The sequence below is a fragment of the Pelecanus crispus genome, chromosome Z (assembly GCF_030463565.1).
Source record: "Pelecanus crispus isolate bPelCri1 chromosome Z, bPelCri1.pri, whole genome shotgun sequence".
NCBI classification, from domain to species: domain Eukaryota; kingdom Metazoa; phylum Chordata; class Aves; order Pelecaniformes; family Pelecanidae; genus Pelecanus; species Pelecanus crispus.
Genome location: NC_134676.1, coordinates 38437976 through 38462262, shown reverse-complemented (window position 1 = coordinate 38462262; position 24287 = coordinate 38437976). Strand labels below are relative to the sequence as shown.

At 39.8% G+C, this 24287-nt stretch overlaps 1 protein-coding gene across 1 annotated transcript in view; it reads left to right on the top strand.

The window, feature by feature from the left end:
- Nucleotides 1-24287, top strand: part of PIP5K1B (phosphatidylinositol-4-phosphate 5-kinase type 1 beta) — a 109409-nt gene that overhangs the window by 48931 nt on the left and 36191 nt on the right. The window contains exons 5-7 of the mRNA XM_075725899.1: nucleotides 12482-12599; nucleotides 16675-16827; nucleotides 18604-18903. Coding sequence (XP_075582014.1) covers nucleotides 12482-12599; nucleotides 16675-16827; nucleotides 18604-18903 — 571 coding nt within the window. The remainder of the gene's footprint in view (nucleotides 1-12481; nucleotides 12600-16674; nucleotides 16828-18603; nucleotides 18904-24287) is intronic.

The window sequence follows — 24287 nt, the reverse complement described above, 5'->3', positions numbered from 1 at the left end:
TAAAATTTATAGTAATACAGTTATGCTGATGAAAGAAATCAAGTTCATACTCATTTTGGGGGTTCAGAAGCTGAAGCACAGTGCTATGTAACTTTTCCAAGTACATATGCTAGGAATGGATGAAGAAGGTTTAGGAAAAATGTATTTCAAAACCAGGATGACTTTCTCTATTCAGTGTTGTCTGGGTTCTTAGAACTGCTAAGTACCAGTAGTGCCCATCATTTCTGCAAGGGCATGCTATGTATGCAGTATTCCCTGAATGTGGGAATGCTTTCTATGAGTTTTTCAAAGTTTTGTTCATGTGCAGTTGAATGCTGCTTCATAAATGGCTTCTAATAATTTACAATCCTTAAAAATTACTGATGCCACTAAACCAAAGCTAAACTGACAATGTGCAAAATAATTGCAGGCACTTTAAAGTTGATCTCTCCTCATGTAGATTTGCTTTCAACTTGTTTTCCTCTGAACTGAGATATCCCTTAAGGAGAAGAAAATTTATTTCTTATGTGAAATGAAGATTTTCGATTACAATCTTTAGTTCCTAGTAATTGAGGGTATTCATATCCTTGTTCTGGTGTTAACTATAAGGTTTGTGCACAGTTTTGTAATCTTGTAGATTAGGTTAATATAGGGAAGTTGACTGTGTGCATGTGTTTTCATACACTGTCACTGCAAAATTTTGTTTGTTTAAAAAAATTGAAATTACATCTGAGAAATTTGCATATCATGTAGCTGTTTTTATTGGTCTGAAAAATGGAGTGAGAGGGAGTGGGCCATCGTATTTGTGAAGTGTGTGATTATGACAGTGATGCAGGCTTCTGTAGTTTTTTTGGCTATGATATCAGCTTTGTTGTTCATGGAAATAAATTAAACATATATGCTAAAACTTTTATTACATAGCACAGTTTCGTGAAAAAAAATCTCATCTCTACTTTTATTTTTTAACATAGTTTTAGAGGAACAAGTAAAATAAAATGGTTTGTAGTCAATAGCATTGCATATGTCTTTTCTCCTGTGAAACTTACATGCATGTACACTCAGAAATTAGATTTCCCTATTTTGTATTGATTTTAAGGGAGAGCTGGGAGAGATCCCTTGTGGCTTAAAAAGAAAACAAAGGGAGAAGGAATAGCCTGTTTGCACTAACATAAAATTTATTATAAAAGCTTTAGTAGCACCTTTCTGGACAGTTTCCAATACATAAATAAATCAATGAGGAAAATTAGACAAATGAAAGTAATGGCCAGAGCAGCATAACTTTATTTTGCATAGGTATCTGGTAAGCAGGAGTGTATAACATAGTGAGTCATCCTGACTGTAACAAAGAGCCTCTCTATGAAGAGCATTTGTTGATAACATTCTCTGTGAAACTAAAAATTGGCTAGCCATAGCAATGTCTTAAAACCATGACACCTGATCTCTCATGCTAATGCACAGCAATGTCAAATTTCAAGTCCTTCTGTCATGGTTTAACCCCAGTCGGCAACTAAGCACCACACAGCCACTTGTTCACCCTCCCCCTGGTGGGATGGGGGAGAGAATTGGAAAAAAAAAAGTAAAACCCATGGACTGAGATAAAGGCAGTCCAATAGGACAGCAGAGAAAGAGAAAATAATAATAATAATACTAATGATAAAAGAATATACAAAGCAAGTGATGCACAATGCAGTTGCTCACCACCCACTGACCAATGCCCAGCCAGTCCCTGAGCAGCAAGTGCTACCCTGCAGCCAACTCCCCCCAGTTTATATAGTGAGCATGATGTCATATGGTATGGAATACCCCTTTGGTCAGTTCAGCTCTGTCCTAGCTGAAACCAGGACAGTATCCACCCCTTATTCTATACCATCTATGTCATGCACAGGTTCTACCTTTTCCAATGCATTCCAATTAATCACCACCACTTTTCCTGTCTTTTGATATATGCACACAGATATCATTCCCTTAGTCTATGGGCCATCCCTCTAAAATGTCCATTGAGTTCTTTCAGTCCATGACTTTGGGCTCCATCTGTCATCACAGTCCTTCAGAGCAGGAGAGGTGGTGTGTGGTGTTGGATTGTTGCATGCCGAAGGTAGTTCTGGTTCCATCACTACTGCACTTTGCTCAGTTTCATCAAAGTTCATTCTGGGTGATTCTCACTGTAATACTGTTGATATGGCATATAGAATTGATGCCATACAGTATTATATAGCAATTAACATCATACCATTGAGTTCATTGGCTATTTTCACCCAAAATCAAATTCCCTTGAGGTACACGCTGGACTTCCCCATCCTTCCGCATTACCCACCAAATGCACACAGGTCCTTGAGCAAAAGCAATCCCACAGATGGGTTTGCCTTTGCTTGAGGCAGGAGTAACCCAGATTGTCTTCCCCAGCATATTTTTTTATGTGCACTATAGGGACTTTATCCCCTTCTACAGTATGTAAAAGTGTTGATTGGGCAGGGCCTGCTTGCTTGGCACATTCCCTAGTGTTGACTAACGAGGTGGCTTTTGCTGAATGTGTATCCCAGTGTTTGAATGTCCCACCACCCAGTGCTCTCAGGGTAGTCTTTAACAGTCCATTGTATAGTTCAATTTTCCTGGAGGCTGGTGCATAGAATTATAGAATAATTTAGGTTGGAAAAGACCTTGTAAGATCATCCAGTCCAACCATTAACCTAACATTACCAACTCCGCCACTAAACCAATTAAAGGTAGAGTAGCAACCCCACGCCTCCTGGCTTGGTGGCTGGATCATTTATAATGAAAGTAAAAACTAGGAATCATTAAGATTGAAAGGACCTCTAAGATCATCATTCCAATCATCAACCTAACACCACCATGTCCACTAAACCATGTCCCAAAGTGCCACATCTACCCATTTTTTGAACACTTCCAGGGATGGTGACTCCACCACCTCTCTGGGCAGACTGTTCCAATGCTTGACCACCCCTTCCGTGAAGAAATTTTCCTAATATCCAATCTAAACCTCCTCTGGCGCAGCTTGAACCCATTTCCTCTTGTTCTATCGTTATCTACTTGAGAGGAGAGACCAACAACACCCACCTCGCTACAAGCTCCTTTCAGGTAGTTGTAGAGAGCATGATAGGGGATGTGATATACCCACTCAATTCCATGCTCTTTGGCCCAGGTGTTTATGAGGTTGTTTTGGAAATGAGTCCTATTGTCTGACTTGATTCTTTCTGGGGTGCCATGTTGCCATAAGTCTGGCTTTTCAAGGTGCAGGTTGGTGTTCCGGGCAGTGGCATGGGGCACGGGATGTGTTTCCAGCCATCCGGTGGTTGCTTCCACCATGGTGAGCACATGGCACTTGCCTTGGTAGGTTTGTGGGAGTGTGATATAATCAATCTGCCAGGCCTCCCCATATTTATATTTCAGCCATCGTCCTTCATACCAGAGAGGCTTTAACCGCTTGGCTTGTTTGATCACAGTGCATATTTCGCATTCATGGATAACCTGTGCAATAGAGTCCATGATGAAGTCCACCTCTCAATCACAAGCCTGTCAAGAGATGTTGCATCTCTTCCTTGATGGCCTGAGGTGTCATGGGCCCACTGAGCTATAAATAATTCACCCTCATGTTGCCAGTCTGGATCCACCTGAGCCACTTCAACCTTAGCAGCCTGATCCGCATGCTGTTTATTTTGATGTTCTTCAGTGGCCCAACCCTTGGGTACCTGAGCATCTACATGATGTACTTTTACAACCAGGTTCTCTACCCGGACAGCAATATCTTGCCACAATGGGGCAGCCCAGATGGGTTTGCCTCTGTGCTGCCAGTTGCTCTGCTTCCATTGCTGCAGCCACCCCCACAGGGCATTGCCCACCATCCATAAGTCAGTATAGAGATAAAGTACTGGCCACTTTTCTCATTCAGCAATATCTAAAGCGAGCTGGATGGTTTCACCTCTGCAAAACTGTCTCGATTCCCCTTCTCCTTCAGCAGTTTCTGCAGCTTGTCCTATAGGAATCTATACAGCAGCATTCCACCTCTGATGCTTTCCCACAGTATGGCAGGACCCATCAGTGAACAGGGCAGATTGCTTTTCATTTTCTGATAGTTTATTATACAGTGCGGCCTCCTCAGCATGCATAACCTCCTCGTCTGGTGATATTCCAAAATCTTTTCCTTCTGGCCAGTCCATGATCACTTGTAAGATTCCTGGGCGACTGGGGTTTCCTATTCAAGCCCATTGTGTAATAAGTGTGACCTACTTACTCCATGTAGCATCAGCTGTGTGCTGTGTAGAGGGGACCCTCCCTTTGAATATCCAGCCCAGCACTGACAGTCGGGATGCCAGGAGGAGCTGTGTTTCACTACCAATCACTTCTGAAGCAGCTCAAACCCTTTCATATGCTGCCAATATCTCTTTTTCAGTTGGATTATAGAGGCCTTGGATCCTCTGTATCCCCAATTCCAAAACCCTAGGGGTAAACCTTGAGTCTGCCCTGGTGCTTTCTGCCAGAGGCTCCAGGTAGGGCCATTTTCCCCGGCTGCAGTGTAGAGCGCATTTTTTACATCTTGCCCTGCCCAGACTGGCGCAAAGGCTACTGCATGAACTATCTCCTGTTTAATTTGTTCAAAAGCTTGTCATTGCTCAGGGCCCCACCTGAAATCTTTCTTCTTCTGGGTCACTTGGTAGAGAGGGCTCATGATCAGACTGTAATTTGGAATGTGCATTCTCCAAAAATCAACAATGCCCAAGAAAGCATGTGTTTCCTTTTTGCTGGTTGGTGGAGAGATAGCTGTTATTTTGTTGCTCATATCCATTGGGATCTGATGGTGTCCACCTTGCCATTTTATTCCTGAAAACTGGATTGCCTGGGAAGTTCCCTTGACCTTACTTTGTTTTATGGCAAAACTGGCCTTAAGAAGGATTTGGAGTATTTTCTTCCCTTTCTCAAAAACCTCTTCTGCTGTATTGCCCCACATGATGATATCATCAATGCATTGCAGGCGTTCTGGAACCTCACTCTGTTCCAGTGCCGTCTGCATCAGTCTGTGGCAAATGCTGGGGCTGTGTTCCCACCCCTGGGGTAGTTGACAGTGCAGCAAGTGTGGGGCTGAAAGCAGGCGCTTGCCAAGCAAGGAGCAGCATTTTTCCACTTGCTTTGGGTGTGCATAATTCAGCTGCAACTCCAAGCAGGATGTTAGCTGAACTCCCCCTGTATTGTGGCCAATTCACAGCAACCTCCCTCTTTGCAAGCTGTCCTGCTCCACTTTCCTCCCATGTTTTCCCTGCATCCACCTTGCCTCATCTGGGTCTGACAGTGAGGTGAGAGGACAGCTGTTTTACAGAGGCAGGTGTACCTGCTGCTTTGACAGCAACAGGAGTGTGGTTATGGTGGTAGTAATAAAATAGACCTGAGCTGGTAGAAATACAATGAAACAGAAGCCTGCACACCAGCGAGCAAAATAGTGTTACCTGTGCCCTTTTACTGTTAGGGGAAAATAGTCAACAGTTGTTCATAAATTTTATCAGTTGCAGAAGGTAAATAGTCTCTGCGTATCTCAGCCCCTGAAGTAAACCTCAGCACTGCCTGTACCTCAGCTTCGGTAACCACAGCAAAACACTTCCAGCTGTGTTCGGGATTCATGAAGGAGGGAGAAAAATGCCAGGGAAAAGAAGTGGTCAGTTCAGACCTGAACATAACTGCCCTGCTTATTATGGGAGCTACTGATGTAAATCAGGAATAACTCCATGGATTGCAGGTTATGCCTGGTCCAGAGTTACTTTGTAAGTGGGTTAAGTTGGTCAGAGTTCAGCCCAGATTCATTTAGATGTTTATTTCAGGAAGTGACTTTGAGTGAAGTACAGGTATCGCTGTACAGTGGGTGGATTTGAATGGCAAAGGTGCTTGCTTTCATTTGTACATTGTAGTGGTGGGGGAGGGGGTGGCAAAGTGCCTTTGTCACTTTCTGCTTCTCATTGTGGCATCCCCTTCATTCCTTTCTCTTTGGGCTGCCCAGGAGTTTATAATGCGCTGGTTTTGGGAACTAAGTGAGGTATTATTAGGGACTGCTATAAAGGATTTCATTGAGAACCACTGTCCAGATTGAGTTTAAATGCCACTATGCAAATATGCTCCTTGGACTGAGAAAGAAATGCAGTCTGCAGTAACCCAGTTGATTCTGAAGATTCAGTGCCCAAAGTCTCCACCCAGCTCCCTGAATACAGTGAGACCAAGGGGGAGCTACTCCAAGTAACCTCTCTTCTGGCTTTTAAACGCTGCTTTGGAAATCCAGCAACGGAGTTGCTTACCTGGTGCTGGTACTGCTGCAGCAGTAGCTGGAGGGTTCAGTGGGAAGTTTGTGCCTCCTGCCTGCACTCTCTATGCTCTGCCCTATGGCTCAGCTGTGTGGGGCATATTCTCCCCCTCCCGCATTATGCTCTGTGCCCCTGACTTCCTTGGTTGGAACCAGTTAATTTCGTGGTGGCACGTTTTGTCTTCAAATCAGTTATTTGTGCAGTGTGGCTACAGCAATGTTTTGACAGCTGTTTGATTCAAGTGTGGAGCTGGCTCCAAGTAGTGTGGCCATGGTTAGCAAGGCTCGTTGCTGAGCTAATAAGCCTAGCTGTGTCAGGCAGCGGTGGCTCAAGCTGGGCCAAGGGGCCATGCAGCTGCCTGTGGGTTGGCAATATGGGCGCCTTGCTAAGTTCTTCCAGCAGACACATACTAAGTGGGCACATTTTCTACGGTGATGCTTGAGAAGCTAAACAGAAGCTGCTCAGTTCTGTCAACCTAACTTTGGCTAGTCAGTTGTATACAGCTTCAGAAATGCAGAGCGTTTGGAGCAAGGCAGTATGTTTCAGGCTCTGTCTCTTTTTTGTTTTCTTAGATGGAGGCTGCTGCTAAGCACAGCTTTGAGTTTGACCTTTTTGCAGCAAGCTGCTAATCAGTCTTGTGTGCTTCTCTTGCTAATACACTTTATTTTCAGGGTCTAGACCCTGCATATTGAGAACACTTGCTATGGTTTCTAGTTTAACTGGTAGGTCTGTTAGATGCTGTTGACCTGTATATGCACCCTGTAGCTACAGTCATCTGTACAGTGAACTGGCTCAATTACGAATTGCTTTCTTGTGATACTAATGAAAGATTATTCAGTGTTTTCTGCTGTTTAATGTCAAAAGCTTAGTATTGTATTATGATAGTATTTGGATGACAGCCCAAAGAAGTAGTCAAAAGTACTAAGAAAAGTAAAACCTTGGACATATTTTAACCAGTCTGGGTTTTACCCTACATCTAAAACTGAAGTGCGCTATTTTCTGGTATGTTTTTGAAGAATGCTTTAGAAAAATGAGGAAAACTGACGCTTGCCCTTGGAAATATCTTTGTGTCAAACCTGTATCATAGGTTACCTATGGGTTAAGTAGTGTCTTTGTAATTAAAGTAGTACAGAATGCTCTGCATGCTTGGTGTGAATAGTACTCAAATGTTCACACTAATGCTTGTTGTGTAACTTATGCCACTGTATTTGTTTCCACTTCGGCAGTTTCACAAGACAGATAAGAAAGTGGCCTGAAGGCTTTGATAAAGCACTGCTACTCTTGTTTGGCACTTTGGTTGCAGAGATGCATAGGATGACCCAAGTTTTGACACACTTGTTATGGTTTGTGAGTAGAGTGATAGCACAGATAGGAGGAATTCATTTCTGTTTGCAAAAAAAAAAAATAGTATTTGAAATGGGGATAGTGTGGCAACAAAAGCAAAAACTTGTTCATTATGAATTACTGGTCTTCACTGCTTCTGTTAGTGTCAGATTCTTGGTAAACCTGTGATAACCTGGATACTTCAGTGGTTATGTAGACATACTTAAACTATTTTTAAAATACTCTGAGATCCTTTGCTTTAATGGCATCTCCAGTTGGTTGTGAAATAGTCATATCATCATCATAAGAAAATGTCTGTATGTTCAGCTTTTATATAGATAAGATTGGCTGGACTTGTTTTGAAGATATTTACTATTCATAGTTTTATTTTAAAGCTGCCTTGCAGGGCACTGCTCAGGATAGCATGTAGTAACCGAAAGTATAGGAGAACGTACAGTGAGAAACAAGGATATTACCGCTGGACTTTATCCCACAGTATGAAAAAAACCAAACACACACCTATTTGTACAGGTAGCCATAATACCTACTTCCATTATGTGGGAAACAATTGCTTTCCTGAAATGATATATAGGAGATGAATACTCCAAAGCACTACCTGATCTCTCAGTATGTATTTATTTGGTACAGTTTGTAGAGTTTAAACACATGTTGATGTATGGTAAAAGAGCAGCTTTATCCAAGAACAGTGAAACTGAGATTGGATGCTCTCAGTTTTTAATATTGGAAGCATTTAATTTTAGATGTTTTATTTTGATTATAAGATTTAAAAAAGAGGTGCTATCACATGAGAGAACTGAGGTGTTCCTCCTCTTCAGCCTTTTTGCATTACATACATGGGCCCACAACTACAGTGTGACTACTTCTTTTGTAAACAGCTACATCAGAGCCTATTAACATTGCTCTGCAGTGAAAGGCTTGCTACCAAGAGATGCAGCTAGCCTTCTCTGCCCCTTCAGATAGGTCTGCTATCTCCTGAGTACATCCTACCAGGGCGAGGCCATAGTAAAGAAAAGCTGCCAAGAAACATATCTGGGTGTCTTGTTTAGCAAAATTTTTGCAAGCCACAGGGTTAGCCATTAAAAATATAATTACACCACCTGCACTTAAATCAACCCTCAGCATTTGCTAAGAGACAGGTTAAGATGCACATACTGTCATTTCTAGGTGTGCTTGATTTAAAAATTAAAAACCCCAAAAATTTAAGTATTAAAGCAAACTCGCGTAGTAAGCTTAATCTCTCTTTTTTTTTTTTTTAACTCTACCTACCAATCTTTTGCTTTTGTGTGGTCTTACAGCTAAGGTTATTAAAATACCTCATAAATTACAATTGCTTCCTAATCTTTCCAAAGCCTATATTGTTTGTCATAGCTCGTATACAGAGACTTGAATTCCTCAAGATTGGCAGAATCAAAGCTGGTATTAAAAGCCTTTATTTTTCCTTTAATTTTTTTTCTGGTAGACCTGTGCCCTAAATTATCTATATGTAGATATCTATATGGTTAGCCACTTTTTTTTTTTTTAATGGAGTACATTTCTATTATGTCTAAAGCTCTATTTTGCAGATTAAGGTTTTTTGTCAACAGATCATGGGTATTTTTCTTGTTCAACTTCAAAGACATAATTGTCCCCATGGAACTTCCTAGCCTGATTAAAAGTTGTTATATGTAGTGCTTTGCACATATGCTTTAACCCAGCCAGAGTGAAACACACTTGTGAAATGCACCAAGAAAATGTGGGAAGGAACTACAAAATACATTCTCTCAAGAGCTAATAGAGTGGAAGGTGAATAATTGCATGTCTAAATAAGGTAGAGATGTATTTACATCAAGCCTTCCATACAATGGAAACTGTCCTTTTCAGGTAAGAGCAAGGACATACTCAGCCACAAGGCGTTTGAAGGTTTTCCATTACTGTAGGAAATTACTGGAAGTGAGGGTGCTTTTTCTGTTAAAAGTAGCAACAAGGAAACCTTACGAATTTTCTTCCAGAGAGGTAACCAAGAAATCTTAAGTTTGTGTCAAGCTTGCTTCTTGCATCACAGAAGAGCTTACTGTTGGGATCCTGTAAACTGTTCTATTAGGCAATGAAGCTGAAACTAATTCATATGTTCAACACAAATGGTAGGGTATGATAAAAAGCTCTGTAGACCTCCAGTAAGAGGGATTTTTAAAGATGATTTTACAAAAAACAAGGAAACTTGTCTGCATAGTGAAATTGACTGTCATATCTGTAATAAAGTAAGCTCATGTGCTCTAAATACATGGAGTTGCCCTTTGGGTAGGTGCCATTCCAAAATAATTGCTCTGTTTTGCAATTATTCTGGAATAAATTTCCACTGACTATGCATTCCTGTCTACCTACAGACCCAGTATTGGTCATTTTACTCTCTATGCACTTATGAAATGGCTTGGACCCGTGGTATTATAGCAAACCTCCTATCTTCATTTCAACCTGGTGAAGTTCCAACAACAGTACATGTTCTGGTGTAGTAAGGTCATGTAATCTATTTATTGCCATGCTTTCACAAAAGCAGCTTTTGAGTTATGGCTGCAGGAAGCAGATTTATGAAGGTATTTATGTACTGAAAGGTAGGGCTTTTTTATAAAGTTTAGATGATTAATCTTCCCTGACAATGATGTGATGCTTTGGCAGAGAACACTCTGTTCTGTTCTTGTCCACATCGTACAACAATTAAATACATTTACAAATATGCCCTCCGGGTTCCCAGTATAGCTATATATTACCCCTGTGGCATCCTCATATTGCACAAAAAGTCAATGAGATGCATCCAGGTGTTTAAAACTTAATGTCAGACAAGACTGGCAGTGTTCTCAGCAGCTGAAAGACCTTATAAGAAAAAGCAATATCCAATCTTAACTGCAAAGAAAAACTACCGTCTTCAGCCTAGTATCCTATTGATTTCCATTTTTTTACTATGTAATGGAACAATAAAATACATGTGGATTTGACTTTAATACCTTGGAGTTGTGATACAGTAGACTATAAAGTTATCAGACAAGTTCATTAGGACTACACAGCCTTCACTAGCTGTTAATTGTATGGTTTAGCACTGCAAGAAGCTGCAGTATTTTAATGCTTTTGTATGTATGCATGCTTGGTCATCCACAACCATCTTTTTATTTGTGATTTCCAGGCAGAAATCAGGTGGATTTTTCCCTCCTTTCATCTTCTATTCAAGAGTCTAAAGTATATGCATTTCTGGAGCCTGCAAAAGCTAGTTCTCCAGGTCACACTGTTTAATTAGCAGCAGTTCAGTTCTGTTGGGTTTTGGTGGTATGCATGCAGGGGCAGCTGGGTGGGTTGGGTAGACTTCTGTCATCGAATTGTTATTAATGGAAGGTGACAAGTTCATAGGACAAGCACTAATTGTACAGAATCAAAGCTCTTAAGTGTTTTCATGATACTTAATATAGTCTTTGTAGGAATGTTGCTTAGAGTTTATTCCTTTTCATACCTGTGTGAATACCTAGCTTTTTTCTTTTTTTTTTTTCTTTCCTTCTTTGTATACTTTCGATAGTCTTATTGCCAAGCATAGAGGTACATGCTGCATTTCTGAATAATTTAGTTAGGGTGAATGACTAAAGAAGTGCTGGAAGAGCTGATTTTGGCAACTGTGTCAAGTCTTGGATTATGTACTCATCTATTTATCAAACCGTTCAGAGACTGACCAAGCTGTCTAAAAACAGTTCCTGTTTGTGTTGATATCATAGTGTAGCACTTTACTCTTCTGCTTAAAAGCCTTCTTTTAGCTTCCATCATAAATGAACCCACAGGCAGTATATATTTTTTTCTTCTGGCAGCATTTTGCTGCTGACATTTTCCTTTAGCTTAAATCATGTAGTATTCATCTCAAGACTCATACAACTGCAGCCTAAAAATACAATGAGATGGTATATAAAACAAGGAAAACAGCTAAGGAGGCTACAATGATTTCCCTCCCCACCCCTCTTAAGGAAGACTGTCATCCAGTCTGGTCATCCTAGTAGTCTTTGTCTGTGCCTCTTTAGTTTGAATCTGTATCTTGCATGTAACTGCATACCATTTTCCAGAATTCCCCAAAGGGTCTGTACCCTGTGTTCCTATTTAACCAACTGAGCATGTAAGCTAGTGCTGGTTTAGATTGAGGGGGGTTAAAATATGTGATGTGACAGGCAGACAAACAGAAAAACACTTTAAGGTCAGCAAAGCCAGAGTGGCTTCCCAATTCTGGACTGTACTAGCAAGACAGACATACTGTAACTGCACTTAGCCTGCAGAAGAGACTGATGCTGAGGATGCAGTTTCATACATAAGGCTGAATCAGTCAGTGTTTGCTGGGACTAAAAAACATACATAGTCCTGCTTCCTTCCCACTGCTTTGGCTGCACACTTCTGCCCTCTGTGCTGTCCTTAGTATCTGTCTGACTCCCCTGCAAACCAGTTCAGGTCACCAAACTAGTGTGAAGTTGTTTTGCTGTACTGACTTCCAAACTTTTTGTAAGAGCTTACATGAGGTGGGGTGACCCTTCCTGTGTTGGTAAGCCATTAGAATGGTTTACCTTGGAGGGCTATCAGAAGTTGTGGCATTAGTTTAAACCTGATCTTTATGCAAATGGATATGGGTGGTGAAAATAGTAATTGCCTTTATAGGCAGGAGAAAGGAATTTGCTGGCAGTATTCTGTCTCTCACAGACATTTCTATTACACAGTGATATGAGGTTTATTGCATTTATGACTCTTGTCTCAGAAGGCCAATGGTTGAGTTAGGCAGCTTTACAGTAAAACTAGCTGCAAGAAGGAAGTTGTTAAAAATTGCTCAGTAATAATTGCGTTCAGCTTACTTTTGTTTTTGTTTTCAGTGAAGGGAGCAATCTCACTCCTGCTCATCATTACCCTGACTTCCGATTTAAGACGTATGCACCTCTTGCCTTCCGCTATTTCAGAGAACTTTTTGGTATCAAGCCTGGTGATTACTTGGTAAGAGCCTGCAGTTTTCCTTTGAGTTACAAATTATTATAATGTATACTAGTTTCACAGTGACAGAAGAGGATGTTTTAATAGTGCCCAAATGGGTAGTAAGTTTTGCATGTGGAGTGGTTTATAACTAGTGAATATTTTTAGTGTTTTAAAAAATTTTTAATTCTTTGAGATGATTCCCATAAAAACCTGCCTTGTTAATTGACTAGAGTAACTTGAGTATTACTGCTTATTCAGGTCATTGTTTGTAGAGAAGTTATAATCAGTACTTGTGTGAATTCTACCAATTCCGTTCTAATGAAGTACTCTTGTGTTATTTGTTTTATTTGTTCACTTCATTAAATAAGTGTTTGTCTGCAAATGTTCCCATCTAGCCTTGAGAAAAGTGGGTGGTGGGCTAAAAAAGAAGCATTTTAGAGTATCTCCTTTGTTCTCTGTTTTTTATAGTTTGAAGACTTCTCAGTGTTCAACTGTTTATGTGAGAAAAAAGCAATGCATTTGCTGCTGTCATAAAAGCAGGCTTTATTTGGTAGAACCACTTTGTGCACACCCGGGGGTGAGGATCCACTTCTCCTGTAGTTCTGCTTTTGGAAGGGTAGTGTGAAAGCAAAGGGCTGGATTGTTTTCTAGATGTTTGCCTCATGTCTGGTTTGTCTCATGCCGGTCCACCCAGCAAATCAGAGTCCCAGTACAAATTAGCAATTTTGTATGTCAGAGTTTTATAGTTAATTTATTTTTAATGAGTTTTTAGATCTTTTTGTTCCATTATTGATAACTGTTTCTTCAAAACCAAAACAGTTTGAAAGAGCTTGAATGAATAAAAACAGTAAAATTGATTAAATGGTGTTGAAACATTACTTAATGTATTACTTCACTAACTTCTGGGGTGTTCAAGTGTGTTATAAGGTTTTTTTCCTTCTTCGACAGTAAGCCTAAAAGCAAAACTTAGCTAGTTTTGCTTTTATTTAGGTTGAATGTGGGTGTCAGATTTTAATTCTTAGTACTATGTACGGATTTTGTATTACTAGCCCTCATGACAATAGTTATATATGAAAACAGATCATTCCTTTGAATTATAGATGTTGGTGGCAGAGAATTGCAGTTGGGTTGGAGTTTTATAAAGGTGTCATTATGTAATATGTTGTTTATCTGTCTTCTTTCATGGACCTGGTGAAAGTTGATGTATTTGGGCTGTGTTGCCAGCTGCTAAAAAGACTGTACTTCTTACAGTAAAGCTGTTGTCACCTGCAACTTCTATACCATCTAGGGAAGGATTTGCAGTAGCATAAATTAAAGATTAGAGAAAGACTGCATGCTGTTGATAAGACTTGTGATGCTCAGTTTAGCTACAAAATGACTAATCCCTGAGGGAACTTCCTAGTAAAGGCAACTTGTTGCAGTCTTTTTCCTCTTGGCACAGCAAAAGACACTAGCAGTATGTTTCAAAGGAAAAGGGGCAATTAGAAAAGCTAGTTTCAAGATTAAGTGCACCTTCTTTTCTTGAAAATGCAAAAGCAGATTTCCTTCAAGAAACAGGTATTTTTGTGAAATACAGTTGGAATTTCAGTATGTGGTGTTGTAACTGATGCATGCCTCTGCTAGGGTAATACTTGCTCTGCAAGAATGTTAGAATCTATTTCTGTTGTTTCTGATTCTAAATGGGCATCACTTTGCAATCAGAGCAGGTTGCAGTCCCTTGTGGTCCAGAGGCAGATGTGGTCAGAGGGATATTATGGTCGTAAAACAAAACTATTTTTAGTTTGGGACCCTCTTCCCATTTGGTTATGACCAAAACACTTTTTAAGAGTTTGCGCCCAATAACATGTGTCAGGGTTCTGGCTGAACAGTTCCTCTTGTTTCTGTGAAATCTGGATTTGTCATGTAGAGACTGTAACTCCAGTTCAGTGTCTGAAACACTTTACTGTAACAATATGCCAACCATGGCTGAAAGGGAAGGGAAGTAAAGTAAAAAGAGAAGAAATAACAGCTAGCATATGTGAGTTTACACTGTTAATTTGCAATGACAAAGCCCAGGGATTTACAGTTTCATGTTTTCCAAGGAGGTTGAGTGGTAATGCGCTGTAGGAGTCAGACTGGATAACAAGGGTAAATACATTTGAACAGCTGGTAGAATTAAGTTGTCACTGCAAACCTCATGGAGTACTGGCGTTTTGCATGGAAACTTCTTGATCATGAAGTACTTAATTGGCAGGGGCTTGGGGATTTTCTTACTTTTCAGTTTTGAGTTGGCTTTCATAAGTGTCCAGTCAAAATTAGCTGGGCTCTTTGTATAGCAGCACTTGGTGGGTAGACTTTCATTTTGCAGGAATGAACTCAACTGCAAAATGACCAGCACATAGTGTAGGTTAATAACTTGTGTTTATGCTACACTGTTTTATTGAGCTTTAAGGTTTAGGGTAATTGCTTTCAAATGCTTACAACAATGACAATTACTTGTGAAGCTTTATACATTTTGGCAAGAAAAATGCAGGGCTTGCAATACAACTGGTGATTTGCTCTGAAAGTCTGTAGTGTTACAGACCAGTATTGCTGTTCTATCTATAGGCAATTGCAAATATAGGAATAAGAAAGGTCTCTTGTATTAATTGGAACTGAGTGAACTGGAGAAGGAGGGAGACCAACAGGCAACATTTTTACAGCATGCAAAAGTCTCTCAGAAATTGCAGGCATGGGAAAAGCCTCAGCTGGAGCCAGGATAAGAAAAATGCATTAAGGCAGTGGTTTGAGTCCATGGGAAGCATGCTTCTTTAGTTCAAGTACTCACAAAAGAACATATTTGTTAGGTTTTCTTGTATCACTTTTCTTTGCTGTCACCACCTGCTGAAATCAATGGCAAAAATCCAGTTGAATTTCATGAAAGCTGTTTTCAACAAACAAAAGTGTTTTTTCTTGTGGAATTGTTCAACTCATCTTAGGCAATGACCCAAGAAACCAGATATTTTGTTACTGAAACAGTTATTCGTTTTGTTCTGAGAAGACCAGAAGACATACTGCACTGCTAAGAATAATTCCCTGGTGCTTGCACTACTCACAATTCACATCCTGTGTAATTTTGTTTTTATCAAAGACTGAAGCCTTAAAATATTGGACTGTACAGTAAATCTCCAAGTGTGTAAAATTGATGATATATAACAAGGGAAAAGAGTGTGAATGAAAGTTTAACGATACTATATTTTAAACAAGCTCTTGAGTTTAATACAAACAGATTTTTCTCTGGTTTTGAGCTTAATGTCTCCTCTCCATTTAGTTTAAATGAAGCACGACATGTGAATTAATGGAGATTTAATAAATGTACATTAGTCTCTGTGTGAGATCTGCTTCTACTACTAAGGAATACTCCCTGGTGTCTTTTTCTGCCTTAATGTGATTGTAATTATTACTGTCTTCCTGTGGAAGAGAAAGCTTTCTAAGCATCCAAAATAATGGTCCTCCAAAACCTAATTCAATTTTTCCTACTTACTGGTACTTAATTTTTCTCTTTCAAGCAGTTCTCAATCAGAAAACTACATTAGAAGCTATACTGAGATTATTATTCTAATGGTTTCAATCCCAATTTCACAGAAGAGGACTTGCCTGTTTGTCTATGATGAGAAACCTCTACTCCCAGTGTGTTTGTCTGACATCTTCCTGTACCTGTTTCATAAATGGCTGTGAAAAGCGAACAGTTGCAGTGAAAATGTCATCTTAAGGCTCCTGACTCAAGAATTTGCAATGCTGATGGTATAGGGATGGACTCTCTCCACCTCAACCACTTGCTTCACTCCAGGGAAAGTTCAGCTGGTGCAGTGGGACGTGAAGAGGGACTGTATGCTCAGCTGCCAACTGCTCTTCCACGGTTGTGCAGCATGTCCTGGACAGAGTGGATTGTAACAACTGCCCTGCTAAATCTCAGCCAAATTGCTGACTCAGCTTGCTGTAGAATTGTTGCAGTTGAAGCCCAAAGAATAAGCTCCATAATTTTCCTGTGCCTATCTGAACGTGCAGTTCTTTGTATTAAACTTGTGCTTGAGCAACGCATGCATTGGCAGTGAAAAACAATTTTTGTCTCTTCCAGTACTCAATCTGCAGTGAGCCTTTAATTGAATTATCCAACCCAGGTGCTAGTGGGTCCCTGTTTTTTGTAACTAGTGATGACGAGTTCATCATCAAAACAGTTCAACACAAAGAGGCCGAGTTTCTTCAGAAGCTCTTGCCAGGTTATTATATGGTAAGTAATTGAAGACTGTATTTTACCTGTTTCATGTCACACTTTTGAAGATTCAGTTTAATTTGTTGTCTTTTAATCTTTCATTGGCTTTGTCCATGTTTTTCATAATATTTTGACATTTTTTTACCTGTCTTTCAACTTTGTACCCCACACACCCACAGAAAGAGTAGATATAAATCAGGAATATATTTAAGATAATAATTGCTGTTCTTCTAGCATTCAAGATGAAGCTGAATGTCATCTTCTGATTTGATACCAAACTTTGCTTCTAATACGCTAGTAACAAAAAAAGGTTTCTGACTTTCTAATTCAACTTTTTTTCTCCATTTTGTGTTTGTCTACCATCTGCATTTCACTCAGAGTGGACAAATAAACTAGACCAGTTTCACTTTTGTTTCTGGACTACTTCTAATTTCCATTTCTCATGTATTAAAACAATGATGTAAAAATATTTTTATCCATATGATTTGTTCAAAACTTAATTATTTTTAAATGGAGCTTTTCGAGGGCCAATGCTAAGTCATTGTATTGGTTTATGTGTGTCAGTCATCAGAAAGGGAAACCATTGATCCAAAGTAGAACTTAATTCTCCTTTTTTTAAAAAAAAAAAACCAAAACCAAACCAAAACAAAAAACCCACAAAAGGCACTCATACGTATGAACAGAGATTCTTGTGGGTAACATGCAAGATTTTTGAGTATTAGACCTGTGACTAGCTTTCATTTCTTTCTTTGCTTTCTTAAGCAAACTCTTGAAAAGTTACCCTCTCATTTGTACTAAAAATGAGAAATATTGTCATTATTACACTAAAGTAACATGGATTCACTGTTTGTTTAAAAAAAATTATGCACTGACAGCATCAAAAGAGCAATGGTGGCAGGTACTTTTTGTGTTGTTGTTTCTAATCATGATAATCAGCTCAGCATAAGTTTGAGTTATTATAAGTAAATATAAGACCACTTTGCTTTGTTTCTGGGAACTTCATTCTCATTGCTACCATATGCAAGGGTTTCCAAAGTGCAAAACTTTAATCACTGTGCTTATTTCCTATGAAAGTACTTTCTTCCCATAGTTGTATGTTATGACTTAGTAATCATGTAAGACTTGAAGTAGTTTTTCCCCTTCTTGCTTTTTCATGCCAAAACCCGAGAGCAGTTGTATTCAGAGGGACGATTTTCGCTCTCACCTCTCTTATCCTCTGCTAGTAAATTTTTTGCCTGTTGTGGAATTTGGATTATTTCACACTTTTCTGTTCTGATGGTCAGTTGTGCTTCTGTTATGATCTCATACTCCTGTGGAGACAACTTGGTCATTTGGCACTAACCCTCAACATGAAAAGCCTCATGGAGACAGGGGTTCTGTTTTTCAGAATCCCAAGTCAAGGTAACGAGAACTACATTTGACCCAAACTCCTTCCAGCAGGTGGAATGCAAAGGTTATTGAGCTCAGAATAAATAAATTAAATCTTAGGGATGCTTTTAGGTTTGGCCTAGTCTGCTCTTTTGTGGATGTGAGAAAGAGAAACCTGGCATAAGTGCAGTTACTGCTCTGCTCTTGGCCTATATAAGCTCCTGGCAAAAAGGCAGTGTTTATGCCAGCTTTCTGAAATACAGACTCATGAAGAAAATCAACTGGTCAAAGAAACTATGTTGAATAAGAAAACATGCACAGTTTTTTTGATGATTGTTAATGTCCTTTGGTATTAAAAAAAAAACTTTCTTAAGCATGGAACTTTATTGCACATAGATATAGTTAACAATATCTCTTTTGTTTTAGAATCTGAACCAGAATCCAAGGACTCTTCTACCCAAATTTTATGGGCTGTACTGCGTTCAGTCAGGAGGCATTAATATTAGAATTGTTGTAATGAACAATGTTTTGCCGCGAGCCTTGAAAATGCATTTCACATATGACTTGAAAGGCTCCACATACAAACGGAGAGCATCAAGAAAAGAGAGAGAGAAGTCCAACCCTACATTCAAAGACTTGGATTTCTTGCAAGACATGCATGAAGGGTTGTATTTTGACTCTGAAACACACAGCGCACTAATGAAAACACTACAGCGTGATTGTCGAGTGAGTAAAAATTATTGACTATTTAAACTTCTGTGTTCACATGTGCTCTAGATTTACGTCAGCAAAACAGAGAGCAGGACGTTGCTCTGTATGTTGTTTAACCTCCATTCCTTTTCCATGTAATTTTATTAGGAAAAACTATGAATGTCAAAGCACTGATGAAGCCTATATTTTAGTTAACCTGTTGGGATCTGAGATCGTAGAATCATAGAATGGAATATCCTGAGTTGGAAGGGATCCACGAGACACATCAAGTCCAGATAAACCATATATCTAAGACTGCTGTCCAAATACTTCCTGAACACCAACAGGCTTGGGGCCATGACCACTTCCCTGGGTTCCAGTGCTTGTTCCAGTGCTTGCCACCTCTCTCACTCAAGACCTTTTTCCTAATATCTAGTCTGAACTTCCCCAATGCAGCTTTAAGCTATTCCCTCGTGTCCTATCACCAGGCACCACCACCCTTTCTGCCCCTGTTGTGAGGCAGTTATAGACAGCAATGAGGTCACCCCTGACTCTCCTCTTCTCTAAGCTGTACAAACCTAATATCCTCGTCTGCCCCTCACAAGTCATGCCCTCTAGTCCTTTCACCATCTTTGTTGCCCTTCTGTCGTGGTTTAGCTGCAGCCAGCAACTAAGCACTATGCAGCCGCTCCCTCACTCCCCTTACCCTGACGGGATGGGGGAGAGAATTGGAGGAGTAAGAGTGAGAAAAACTCCTGGGTTGAGATAAGAACAGTTTAATAATTCAAATAAAGTAAAATAGTAATGATAATAATAATATAATAATGGTAATAATAATAATAACATACAAAGCAAGTGATGAACAATGCAATTGCTCACCACCCGCCAACCGATACCCAGACAGTTCCCAAGCAGCAGTCGCTGCTCCCTGGCCAGCCCCCCCTGGTTTCTATACTGAGCATGATGTCATATGGTATGGAATAGCCCTTTGGTCAGTTTGGATCAACTATCCTGGCTGTGCCCCCTCCCAGTTTCTTGTGTACCTGGCAGAGCTGGAAGCTGAAAAAGCCCTTGAATAGTATAAGCAGTACTTAGCAACAACTAAAAAATCAGTGTGTTATCAGCATTCTTCTCATCCTAAATCCAAAACACAGCACTATGCCTGCTACTAGGAAGAAAATTAACTCTATCCCAGCCGAAACCAGGACCCCTTCTTTGGACACATTCTAATATTTTTATATCCTTATATTGTGGACCCCAAAAGTGCATGCAGTACTTGAGGCGAGGCCACAGCAATGCTGAGTATAGTGGGACAACCACTTCTTTCAGCCACTTGGCTACACTGTGCTTAACACACCCCAGGGTATGGTTGGCCATTTTGGCCACCAGGGCACATTGCTGACTCATTGAGCTTACCATCCAGCACAACCCCAAGATCCCTTTCTGCAGGGTGTCCCCCTGTTTTTCTGTACATCCAGGATTACACTGATCCATCTGTGGAAATACAGATTAATGTAGGAAAGTAGTCCAGGAGAAGGGGTTTTTTTAATTCTTGTTCTGGCTTTCCATTAATTTGGAGTTTTTTATGATTTTTTTTTCTGTGGCACAATAAATAGCCTTGTGGTACTGTTGTTACATATGATAAACTGTATGTAAAGCTGCAAGCTCAGTACTGCTTTGGTAAGTCTGCCTCTTTGTAAGTTAACAAGAGCTAGGAAACTGAATTGGGGAGGCGTGTCTAGCGACAGCAGTCTTATTTCTGGAGCAAAGTAATTTCTTCCTCACCTGAAAGGTAGTGCTTAACATCCACATAACATTTTCAAGGTAGGAGAAAGATATCTGCCATTGTCCTTTGAAAAGATCTTGGTGAATGGATTTCAGTGCCTCTTGTGGATAGGGAGAATTGTTGTAAAATGGATTCTTTTCTGTGGCAAAGGTAAGAAAATGTAAAGTAGGTAAAAGGGGAGTTATCCAGGTCTCTGAGTTTCACAAGATTCACAGGGAAAAGAAGAGATTGGCTATGTCTGAGGGGAATCCTAAGGGTTTCATAACAAAACAGCAGAATGCGTAAACTGAACTTATTACATAGAGGAGGCATCCTGAACATCGGAGTCTGTTGTTCGCTGCCACCTGTGGTGCAAGATGGAAAGCGTTGTTTTTGCACATGAATAGTACTTTTTGTCTAATTATCACAGAAGTCTGCAATGCCTTGTACTTGGTTTGTAAAGCTGGGTGACCTAATGTTCAGCTGCATATTCAGTGTGAGACATTTATCTAACACCACACATTGTTCTTTATGTAGCCTCTTGCAGCGAGCATTTCCTGAGCTCCTGCCATGTGTGATAATGCAGAATGTATCAGTATGTCACATCTGGGGATCTGGATGGCCTTTTGTACATCCCCCCCTACTTGTTGAAGGTTACTTACCCAGTCAAAGCCTGGGGGGATCTCTTGTATAGAAAATAATAAACAGAATGCAAAAGAGGGAACTGGACTGAAAAGTAAGAACAAGAATCAATCATTTATTTGTTACATATAAAGGGGACTCTTACTGGTTCTTTGAAAGTATGGGTAAATTCTTGCTACATGTTGTTTGAGTGCTGAACTAAACATCAGCTTTTTCATTGTGTAATCTTAGATTAACAACTCTAAAGTTAGTGTGGAGTTCTTAAAGGCCTAGCTAAATTTTAATATTAAAAGAAAAAAACTATCTTTAAATAATCAGTGTGTATATATAAATACATATATATACACACTATAGTATGGCGTGTCTGTGTGTGTCTATATATGTGCATGTCTATAAAAAAAATTAGACTGAATTTTTTTTCTATTCAAATAAGTCTTACTCTGTTGTAAAACAAAGGGGCAGACACTGTTATCTTTCACACAGCTGAACTTATTCAACAAATGAGGCTGGATCTGACTACCTGCCTTGTACTACTGCCTTTAGAAAGAATAGAAATATCCACCCATTTCAGAAAAAGGACATCAGTTTTGCCATGGCTTTTTTCTGCCCATGTGGTATTTGGATGGCTACTTAGTGTGAGTGATAACTGACCTAGATTTTTAGGGCTTCAAAACTTGTCATTTCTTTTTCTTTTTACTCCAAAGTGAGAAAGTTAGTGTAGGCACTGGAATTAAAAATTCATTGAAGAAAGGAAATTTTTGATCTTGCTAATATTTCAGGACTAAGAAATTCTCTTCTGTGTTGCTTAAATTTGGGTTACATTTTCATTGTTCTTATTCACAATCACAATCAGTAAGCAATGGGTTTTTCCATGCTTCTTTAATATAAACATCCCTGGCTGGTAGGCCGTCTCCTTCTTATGCCCCGTCACTAAGTGCAGATGCCTGACAGAACTTTCTGGTGATGACGAAGGCGGTGGTGGGGACCTGCTGTGATCTGTGTCTGCTGTTGCTGTATCACCCGCCCCATTCAGCAAGGGCCCGCACTTTTCTTGGGCAGCCTTTTACCACTAATAGAGCAGTAGAAGCTCTTCTTTGTGCCCTTGATATCCCTTGCAAGCCTGTCTGAGCTTTGGCTTCCTTGACAATAATTGCCAACCCTACATGCCCAGGCAGTGTTTCTCGGTTCCTCCTTTGTAGCCTGTCTGTCCTCCCCTACGCTGTATGCTGCCTTCTCACATTCAAGTGGTGCTGTGGCTTCCTTGCTTAGCTGAGCTGGCCTCCTGATACATCTCCTCAGCTGACACAGAACATCTCGTCAGCTGACACAGAGCTCCCTTCCTAGGGAAAGGTAGCAGTGGGTACGGCAGTGGCGGACCACTGCTGGAGTATCAGTTCTTGTCTGTCACACCTTCCTACAGCTCTGATGAGGAGATGCATGGTCTATTCGATTAGAGGATGGAGCTGAGTGGCTTGTGGCAATCCGTCGTGGGCTGGTGCCTTCAGTAGCCGCTCCAGATAGTCTACTTTGGGACAGGTACAGCTCGATAGTATTCTCCAGCTCCTGCATCCCCTGCTTCTTATGTTCACACTCAAAGTGACAGGGTCTGAAAGGTCTGCTCACAGACCATTTTGCACTTTTTGCACCTTAGCTAAACCAAAGAATGTAACGTTACAGTGTTCCTAAAGATGTAATATTCATGAGTTTATCGTACATACAATGCATACAGTTGAAAATTTGAACTAGCTTTCAAGTTCCAGACTATTGCTGAGACTAATTATAGCTATCCTATCCTTGCCATCAGGTGCTATCATAGTTACTGGGGTGGGTGGTAAGGAGGCGGGGGGAAGACAGGGGACATGCCACAGGCAAACAGTACTAAAAATAATTAATTTCACTTGCCTGAATAGCTTTCCTAAAAATCTTTGCTTTGAAACCTTATTCACTTAAGAGTTCTTTAACTTGGAAAGCCAGTGTGCCTGTGTTTTGTATAATGGTAAATACTGAGAGTATTGGAAGGTAGTTTCAATAGCTGTGATTTATTTTTAGTAATCATTCTGTTAGCTACTCTGATTGTTGTATAAAATTATGTATTATTAAAGAATAGAGCAGATTCTCCAGTCTCCAAATAAAATTAGTCTTATAAATATTAACAGAAACTATTCTGCTCATGAATGAGACCAAGAATTAAAAGCTCTATGGCACATAAGCAAGTACTAACTAAAAACAAAGTCAGTAAAGACATTAAAGACAGTTTAAAATGCATTTGGCATTTCTTTTTTTTTTTTTTTCCTTAAAGGTGCAGAAACGTAGCTGCTGTTGTGTTTTGTGTTTCATTATAAGCACTTAATCCTGCAAAAGTTGTTTTTCTGTGGAGGAATACTTAAGTGGGGCAAAGGATAAGCTATGGCACTAAGTGATGTGTCAGGTACAAATAACATTACCACAACCCTGCATGAGAAAGGCTAGAGGTGAATTAATAGCAGTATTTTATTTTTCATAGTTAATATGGAATTGAAGTAAAGCTAGGCATCCATTATTACTTATTTGATCTTTAGTGGAGCTCTTAGGCAGTTTAATAAATACAAATTACCTCTGTTCTGGGCAGAAAGCATGGGAAGACACCTGTTCTCTGGTACAAGGAGTTCACAGTCCAAACACACAAGTAACAAAGTTTGTCTTTTGATCATTCCATGTTAAAAATGAAGACAGAGTTTTGTAGAGGTACATGTCAAAAATTACTGTAGGAACGGTACACCAGCACATCTCATCAGAATATGGTCCAGTGGTGTGATTATGAAAACACTCTTAATATCTTCCCTGTAATCCCATAAAGTATAGAAGAACTGGTAACTGTTTATTAAAAGAAAAAAAGGAAGTCCTTTTAAAACTGACAGTGTCATGGTTACACAGAGATGTTATTCTGCAAACTGTTTCTCATTTAGTTACCTAACAAAGCATGTTAATATAACTTTAAACAAGAAATATGAATTCCAGGAGAACAGTTAATCAC